This window comes from Sinocyclocheilus rhinocerous, unplaced genomic scaffold (genome assembly GCF_001515625.1).
Source record: "Sinocyclocheilus rhinocerous isolate Xijiao unplaced genomic scaffold, SAMN03320098_v1.1 scaffold1071, whole genome shotgun sequence".
Classification (NCBI taxonomy): Eukaryota; Metazoa; Chordata; class Actinopteri; order Cypriniformes; family Cyprinidae; genus Sinocyclocheilus; species Sinocyclocheilus rhinocerous.
The window spans coordinates 889,086-898,988 of NW_015638033.1; the positions used below are offsets into that span (position 1 = coordinate 889,086).

The 9,903-nt window shown below is 38.2% G+C and overlaps 1 protein-coding gene across 1 annotated transcript in view; it reads left to right on the forward strand.

Annotated features, from left to right (window-relative positions):
* ttc8 (tetratricopeptide repeat domain 8) overlaps positions 1-6,138 on the forward strand; it is a 10,863-nt gene extending 4,725 nt beyond the window's left edge. The window contains exons 4-9 of the mRNA XM_016564738.1: positions 125-212; positions 291-401; positions 519-658; positions 4,746-4,920; positions 5,484-5,606; positions 6,097-6,138. Of these exons, the coding sequence (XP_016420224.1) occupies positions 125-212; positions 291-401; positions 519-658; positions 4,746-4,920; positions 5,484-5,606; positions 6,097-6,138 (679 nt within the window). The remainder of the gene's footprint in view (positions 1-124; positions 213-290; positions 402-518; positions 659-4,745; positions 4,921-5,483; positions 5,607-6,096) is intronic.
* Positions 6,139-9,903: the final 3,765 nt, after the last annotated feature.

Here is a 9,903-nt window from a genome sequence, read left to right on the forward strand (position 1 = left end):
AGATGGCCTGAGGGTGAGCACATTTTCAGCTAATGTTCATTTTTGGTGAACTATTACTTTAAGAGAGTTTGTTTGTTTGTTTGTGTGTTAATGTCAATTTCCAATGAACCAATTGTGTTTGTAGATTGGGTTTGCACCGTGAAGCTGAGAAGCAGTTCAGATCAGCGCTCACACACCAAGAGTTTGTTGATACTTACCTCTACCTCGCAAAGGTACCATTGACAGGTCTAGCTTTATTGTGTTCAGCTTGCTGTAAGTACTTCCCAGTGAGAGCTCTTTGTGCTGCGCAGGTGTATCAGCGGCTTGATCAGCCCATCACTGCTCTGAATGTGTTCAAGCAAGGCTTGGATCACTTCCCCGCCGAGGTCACACTGCTCACGGGAATCGCACGCATCCAAGAGGTATCTGTGTATTTGTCTTTTTTGTTTGGTATTTGTCTTTTTTTAATGTTCACATCATTTATTATACTTCAGATTAATTTGTCTTATGTAATAGAATAATCTCCCTGTCTCCATCAGGAAATGAATAACATGATCTCAGCCACAGAATACTATAAAGAAGTATTAAAGCAGGACAACACACATGTGGAGGCCATTGCCTGTATTGGCAGCAATCATTTTTACACAGACCAGCCAGAGATCGCCCTGCGCTTTTACAGGTGACTTTATTTCTTTCTTTCTTTCACATTATAAAAACATGTTTAAAACAGCTAAATTCCTAATTCCAGTATTTCTAAATGATTTAAAAAGTTTACTTTGTACGTAGCACAAAGGTTGCGTAAGTGCATTTATTCAGCAACCACAATCGCAAACAGTTTGGCCGAAATTCATGTTTGAATTTATTGCAGTTTGTTTGCAAATTTAGTAGCAGCAAACAGCACAAGCGACTGTATGACTATTTAATTAGAGCAGAATATGTCAGTGGAGATCGCTAAACTCCAGCACACATGTTTGTCAGGGTTTTCAGATCATCAGTGCTTTTTAGCAGCCCAGAGAGAGTGTGTGCACGGTTGCCAGGTTGGGAAGAATAAGTAAAACACTGGGCAGAAAGTGTATCATTTTAAGAAAAAGCTCTGATTGGAGATTTAAACTCTTGACATGCCCCTTTAAATTGCATGTTTTTCACGGAGAGTGAACATAAGGATAGAAACATCATTCTTACAAATTTTGGACCATTTTAAAAACTTTATAAAGTTCATGAAACAGTATAAATAACCCTCTACGGACACATTGGCAATAGAATTGCCATTGCTGGTAAATTTTTTTGTTTACTCGCCAGACTAATATATGTGTTTGTGTGTGTGTGTGTATATACTGTATGTATACTGATCCGTGATCCACTTAACTAAGTAATTAATGGAAAGCAGTTACATTAAAAATTATTTTCCCTGCTAACCCTGAAAAATTATACGATCCGTGACTCAAAAACCGTAATATGATCAGATCCGTGAGTTTTGTGATCCGTTGAACCACTAAAATATATATATGTATATGTGATTAGAACTAACCATGAAAATGTCTAAAAATGAAAATGTATGGATGCATATTTGTCATTTTAACAGAACTTAGGGCATTGTTGATCATTCAGTGTAACAAAAGTTACTTAAAAACTAACAATAAAACTGATAAGATGATACTACTACTACTAAAAACAACATAAAAGGTCTGATGAGCTGCTGGTAATGAATATTAATCACATTGTCTGCATTTGCTTGAGCTTATTTGCTGAAATCATAACAGTGACGGTAATAGGTGAGTGCCAGCCAATGAGATTGCGGCTTGCGCATTAGCTCCACCCACTACCGAAGAAACCGGAAGTGGCTTCTGCATGTTTTAAAAAGGCTGAATAATTCCAAATGAGCTCTGTTATTTTGACAGGAAAATACAACAAAAAACAATTTAAATGTAGTGCGTCAGTTCTACGTGGTACAGTATGTAAGTCTCTCTCTCTCTCTCTCTTTTTGTGTGTGTGAGAGAAACACAGAGCGCTCTCAGATAAGCAATGGCGAGTCGGGGTCAAATACGCTGCACATCCATTGAGATGAACTGGAATAGTGCTCTTTAAAGACAGAGAGCGAAACTTTCAAGTACTCAAGAGTGTTCAAGACGAGTAAAAAAAAAAAAATCTTACACTTTAACTCAAACACTGGAGAGTAAAATCTAACTATTTATTAGCCAATGGCTATTGATAGACATTATTTAATCGATTAGCATGAACATTTAGTTGCATATGCAAGTGAATTACTCTCATTGTAGACGGTTGATAAAAAACTGAAACTGCATCTCATCCATTTAAAATATAATTATTGACACATCTTAATTTCAGCTAGGCATGGAAAAATATGGTCAAATGAACAAGTATCATTTGATTTGATTGGAAGGTAAAGTTGGAAATCATTGGCATTACAAAGATATGTAATGTTATATTTTAGAAATATAGAACTCAGAGGAAGCACAGTAAATGGAAATTAGAGAGGGCCTAGAATGGATCCTTGTGGAACACCACCAGAAATGGGTGCAGGTGATGAAGAGAGACTAAATGTTCAAGAAAAAACACCTACCCTTTCAATAGGAAGCAGAACACTGTAATGCAAGGCCCTGTGTGCCAAAGTACACACTCAAGGTGTTTTAACAGAATAGCATGACAATATTAAAATAGACAGCCCAAGAAGGACATTTGTGACCTTCAGCAAAGCTTAAAACACGAAAACCTAATTTAAATTTATCTGACAACATAACCTTCTCTCAACATCTTTGAGATGAAAGGTAATTTGGAGATGGGTCAGTAATTATTCTATACAGTGGGGTCAAGATAAGAATCTTTCAATAAAGGCTGTACAATGGCTTCTTTAAAACTAACTGGAACTGCAGACATTTCACCTCTCCCAGAAGGCCCAGGAGCCTCAGCGGCAAATTACATGCAATGCCTGCAAATCATATACAATATCCTGAAAACTGGGCGTGAGAGAGAAGCCCTGCTTCCAGTATTAAGAGCTTTTTATTGGTGATTTGTTCACAAGTTGTCAGACGATATACATTTGCCATTGAATGAACCAACCCTGCTAACACAGCTTATGAGCAAGCAAATGAAAAAGAGAAGTCAGGACAGCTTTAAGTTTTGGTGTTAATGTCATTTAAATTGGCTGACTATCAAAGGAGCAACTCTATTAATGTACTTCTACGTGATGAGGCATATAATCTCACAATGTATTATATTATATTATATATGCATTATGTAGTAATATTGGTGTGATGCTTCCCCCCTGAAATGAGTTTTTTGCAGGGAACAAACCCATAGACAGTAGAGCTATTTATTATAGCTTTGATCATAGAGCAGATGCTATCAAAAACATCCCTAAAAAGGTGAGCAGGCAATAAGTATGACTGGGTAACTATCATCTAGGAAATTATTTAGGATATTCCACATGAAGACACTGATTGAGAATGTGTAAAGCTGTGGGAGGGTGGGACTAATGCAGAGTAGTGAACAACATAGGACAAAAAAATGAAACCTATCCTAGATTTTCTGAACTATGAATTTTAAAGGGTCGTGATTGACTCGTGAAACCCTGTAACACATTTTCTCAGAAGTTAACAGATATATACAGGTTGCACATCACTGAAAACAATGATAGCACTCATTGCGTTTATGATTAAAGAGCAGGTCATATGGGTTTTTGAAAAATATCTCTTTTGCAGTTTATAACGTAGCTGTCCTTAAATGAAAACAATCTGCAAAGTTGTTAATCAAAAAAGTGCATGATATATAAAGATATTGTCTCTCAAAAGAGAGAGTCGGTTCTGAATCGCCTTAACGAGTCGTCATATTTTCGAATATTTTGCCTGTTACCGGTATACGTCACTGGGTAACACATCTGCATAATCCCCGCCTGCCCGCAAAATACGAACAGAGTCTGACCTGCCCACAAACACTTCCGCTAGTTAGTGTGTTTACATCATGTTGAGAAGACGCTGTGTTTGTGAACCCACTATTTCCTAAGAATGTGTCGATTATTGTAGACTGATGTTGTTCTAATCACTTCGCTGAATAATAAAGAATGTAGTGTAGCGCACATACTTTATAATCATAGTGAAATTTCTGTTTATTTTGCTAAACCGGCAGTTATAGGGTTAATGCGGGAGAGACGAGCGAGTTAGTTAGGCTGCTGCACCTGTGATTAGGGATGTAACGATTCACTCAACTCACGATTCGATTCGATTCACGATTTTTTTTAACAAAATGAGATTTATTTGCTCCGAATTTGCTTCCAACGAATCGTTTCGAAATCATTGGCAAATGACTCTAATATTAAATGTATATTCTGAGAAAATTACAATGTTTTCTGACCTTAGATGCATTTAAACCTGTTGTAGGGGACTCCAACACAATATTAGGACACTTTAAAATACCATATGACCTGCTCTTTAAAGAAAAAGGTGGGGTTTGTTCTGGTTTGAAAAGCAAATTTGAAGCAGCGTAAGAAAATGTGAAGTATATGCATAAACTCGTGACTGGCTGGAGAGTACGTGTCTACATCATTGTTAATGGGAAAGAACTTTTCAGTCCAATTACTGTGCTAATAATGTTAATTGTTGGATTAATCGACCAATCAAAAATATAATCAATAGAAAAAAAAAATCATTATTAGAAGCCCTAATACAGTCATTTGAGTCTTTAGTGACGGTCAACAATGGATCTCTGCATCGTATCTTGTGTAAATTCAGCCTCTGTCTCCTGTTTTTTAGGCGCTTGCTGCAGATGGGGGTCTTCAACTGCCAGCTGTATAACAATCTGGGCCTGTGCTGTTTCTACGCCCAGCAGTATGATATGACCCTGTCGTCCTTTGAGAGAGCTTTAGCCCTGGTGTCCAGTGATGAGGAACAGGCTGATATCTGGTATAATCTGGGGCATGTTGCAGTGGTGAGCAGACACTCAGAACCCATTGTGACCTGTGTAACAGTGTGCAGATGAGAGAGAGCATGCCACTCACTGTCCCTCACTGCTGTGACAAACTCTCACGTCAGTGATCTGACAACTGATTTAGAACTGTCAGTCAGACTAAATCAGACCAAACAGGAGGTAGATTCATACTGATATCACTTAAAAGAAAGTATTTTTGCAAACCAAACATTTAACGGAGCATGGAAAGCCAGGTATGCTTCTCATATAACCTCTGCTGGCAAACAAGTGGCAAAACATGTTCTTTTAATGGCAAAAGTGTAAGGACTGATTTTTTTATAATAATTTTTTTTTTTTTTTCATTTCTCTTTTATTGTAGATTTGCTGAGATTTGTGTACATCAGCTGGTTTTGAAAAAAACTATTATATATATTATTGAAGGTTGCTATTGTTCCCAAAACAGAAACAATTGATGGAAAATGCTGATTCCACAAAAAATCTTAATGTCAGTCTGTAATGACCCAAGTTATTAATTAATAAATTATGGACGTTTCAGGCTTTTCTCCTCTCTCTCTATTCCGCAGGGCATTGGTGACTTGACTCTGGCTTACCAGTGCTTTAAACTGGCCTTGGCTTTTCACAATAACCACGGTGAAGCTTACAATAACTTGGCCGTGTTGGAGCTACGGAAAGGCCGCATCGAGCAGGTGAGTTTAGTCTCTCAATAACTAATGTCATCACAACACTTTTTCCTTAAGAAAAATTGACATGTACTGTTTTGTATATTTTCAAATGAATGAATACTGAATTGAATCCAGAGATTGTGAATCAGTATCAAATTGATTTGAAAATCTGTCAGTATATGTGAGGGGTATCGTTAAAGTTTTTTTGCAAAATTTGCTGTTTTTAATCCAGAAATAGGTAATTTGTCTGATTCGTAAAGTCTCACAAGATTACTGAATTCTACACGCTCACAAATGCTCCCGTTATAACAAAAAAGCACAGGCACCATATAAATAAGAGATTGATTGTTCAGTGTGTAGTTAGTCATTGATTATAACAGGAGTTTTCACGTGAGAGATCTCAGTCAGTTGTGCTATAAAGGGAGCGTCCTTTGTTCAGTTTCTCTATGTAATCCATTCACAGTGTAATTGCAGAAGTGAATCTGCTAAACTGTTTTGAATGCCTTTGCCACAGTTATCACTGTCAATCATAGCAATGGACGGAACAAAACCATGACGAATCAATGTCAAAATAAAGCTGTGCATTAAGGGATGCAGAATAACGTCTCAGGCTAAGTATGTAACCATGGTTCCCTGAGTAGTGAACACGAGACACTGCTTCCTCTAGGGGTCGCTATGGGGAACGCCTCGTCGTGACCCGTGTCTGAAGCATACATTGAAAAAACACCAACAACACGTTGGCCGGCGACAGCCATGACGTCACTACCGGTGCGACTATAGTATAAATAGGCGCCGGGAGAACACATCATCCTTTTCTTCGTCTGAAGCTTGCGTCTGAAGCATGGCAAGAAACCTAGAGGACGCAGTGTCTCGTTCCCCACTCAGGGAACCATGGTTATATAAGTAACTTGAGATGTTCCCTTTCAAGGGAACTTCGAACTGCGTCCTCTAGGGGTCGCTATGGGGAACGGTATACCCACGCCACCATGCTGAGGGGAGTGCATGCCAGAACCATGGCGAGCACTAAGTACCAAATCTACCATATTGCTATGGGAGTTGCCCCTGGGACGTTAGACGGCTGTCAGTGACGTTATTCCCTACGGCCAAAGGCCTAGGCTACATACCCCAAAAAAACTTACCTGTTAGGGCCAGAACTCCTGGGCCCGGGGTAGAGCTCAAGGCTTGGAATCAGGAATAAATTCCTTTAAGGGAATACGACCAAGAGCCTAGAATCATACTAGTCTTGGCCTGTCACACAGGGGCTACCGCACGCTCTGTATGTGCTGAAGGAACTGTCTCAACAGACCCCTAGTAGCAACACCCTGTAAGGCTTATAATGCTGGAGTGGCTAGCAGTAAATCTGTTGCTGAGAGAGCAAACATCCAGCTCTCAATCGAGAGGGAGCTCGACCTACAGCATGTTCCAAAGCTGGAACAGCTAGCAGTTACTTGGCTGAGGGAGCAACACCCCTAGTTCTCAAACAAGAGAAGGCTCGACCTGCAGCATGTTCCAAAGCTGGAACAGCTAGCAGTTACTTAGCTGTGGGAGCAACACACCCAGTTCTCAGTCGAGAAGGGAGCTCTACCTACAGCATGTTCCAATGCTGGAACGGCTAGCAGTAGTTTACCTTGGCTGAGGGAGCACAAACCCAGCTCTCAGCGAGAGGGGGGCTGACCTACAGCGTAGGGGAGCGATGCTTCCAGAGTGTGTCGACAGAGACACACTAGATGATTGGAGCCCAAGGTACCGGGGTCTAAACCAACTCGGAGAAAGGTAACAAGGTCAATAACGCGTAACCCTTACCATACCGGATTCCAGAAAAGTGGGCAAAGCATAACGTGCACACTTACCAGCTATGTGGATTTTAGAAAGTGCGCAAAGCATAAAGTGTGCACTTACCATAGTATGGATTCAAGAGTTTTCCAAGCATCTGCTCACAGATACCCGGAAGTACTGGGCCAAACGGGAGAGGCAAGCTCAAATACAACCCTCTAATCTAAAAATATTTAAATGTATTTAATGCATTATTATTTATTTATTATAGCATTAAAAATTATTTCATTTGTAGTTAACTAGTTAAAAAAGTAAAATAGTTAACCCTACTAGGCAATTGGTGTCTGGTCTTATGTTATTTATTTATTAAATGACATGAGACTTTGATATTTCTTACACTTGCTAAACTTTATACTTCAGTGCAGTAAAGTAGTAAAAAATGTTTAATAGTCGTCATTTTATAATACATCCAAAAGCAAAACGTGATGAGAACTAGGTAGTCTTTGTCAGCTTTCTCGCCCTTGATGAGTTTGCATGCAAAAAAAAAAGGAAACAGCAATGTTTGAATGATTCACTATTATACAAAGCAAATTAATTTTAAACTATTTGTAAATTCACCAGTGTGAAAGAATGTTTAGCGTTTAAGATTGATATACATAAGATATATAATTTTGATACTTCGACAAAAACTACAACCCCAAATCAGAAAAAGTCGGGATGTTTTGTAAAATGCAATGCATTAAGAATCTGTGATTTGTTAATTCTCTTTAACTTTTATTTAATTGACAAAAGTAAAAAGAATAGATTTCCAATGTTTTCACTGACCAACTGTATAAAAAAAAAAAAAAAGTATTTTGTAAATGTAAACATTTTGATGGTTACAACACATTTCAAAAAGTAGTTGGGACAGTTCTTTAAGTTTAGGTTCCTCAGTGTTTTGGCATCATGTAGCCAATGTTTGGTGTGAACAGTATGATGGAGGAGTAGTTAAAAATTCACAGAAGAATCCACATTCAGACCAAAATATCCGACATCCTGTTTTTGAGCATGTTAATGATAAACATGCACTCAAATGATTGAAAAAGAATAATAATAATCTTTAGTAAAACAATAAAGCCTTGTGCCCTCTAGGGTTTGAGCCCTAATAAAACAAACATACAAATGAAGTTACCTGTGCTTTTTTAGACAGGTTTAACAGTATTACTCGGGTAAGTAATAGCCTACAAAAGATGTTGTTTGATTAACATGAATGACAGACAGCTGCAGGGTTATTACTGTTGTCACTTTAAGAACTAATTCATGGATCCAGTATATTGACATTATACTTGTTTCTACCTTAAACTAAATGTTTGTTACTCAGTCATAGTTTATCATATTAATATTTTATTCGTTTGTGAAAAATTTTATATTTTCTCAAGTGCAACACCTTCAACATCTGTAGACTTACCAGTGTCTGCATGTGTTTCTCCTCAAGTGCTGTCCGATGATACACATGCGTTTAAGCATTACGGTCCATGTGGGAAGATGATTATACAATGTCCCAGTAAATCAACTTGTTGCTAATTATACACATTACCTGAAAAATCTGCATATTCAACTGTATGGTGAGTGTGCATGTTGAGTGGTAATTCTGAATTTTGCCTAACCTCAGGAAATCTAGGAGGCATTCCCATATTTGCCTATGAACCAGTTAATGCTGTGGAGCCAATAAAAAGTGTGGCCAAACTCTCTCTTACATTGCACAGGAGCATTTTGCACCCTCGTTAATTTTATTGGGAAATGTGGGAATGTCTCTCAGAGTTCCTGTTTGGTTGGGGAATAATAACTTAGTTTATTTGCGTTAATGTACAGATGATGACTAAGTATATATCCCAGGGAATGTGTTTCATTATCTTCTCATTCGTTTAGTGTCTAACATCAATGTATAACCAATTGCAAACTAACTGATTATTTTTCAGGTGTTTCTCATGCCGGGTTGTGATGTCAAGGTCCCCAAGCGAAAGCTTAACTCTCTGCAGACTTCAGATCCTTTCCAATCCGTCAGTGTACATCGGGGCCCTTGCTGTGCTTGTCTATGGCAGGGAAACTCTGTCTCATTCAGGTTTGACAGGGAGACAGTCGGGGCGCACAAAGACGTGGAATCAAAGCCACAGCTTTATAGCATGAAACTTGATGCTATACTTGGTGAGTGCATTTAATTAAAGGGAAATTAATTATAAAATAAAATAAATTCCTACACATTACTCATAAACTTAAAAAATTTTTTTTTTTTACAAAATTATGTTTGCCATTGTAGGTGACAGTGATCGTGTTAAATGACCTCCAACGTGGACCAAAAAAGGAACATTCCAAAAATGTTGTGAAAATCCTGTAATCCATAAAAGTCTCATTTGGGATCATCAGTTTGGATTTGTGAATGGTTTTCTGATTTCTCTCACTTGGTGACGTTCTGTTTACCTTCACAGACATAACTGACTGTTTTTGTAACTCATGCGTGTTTTTAACGTAAACTTGTGTGTGAATGAGAACTTAGTTTAGTACTCACATG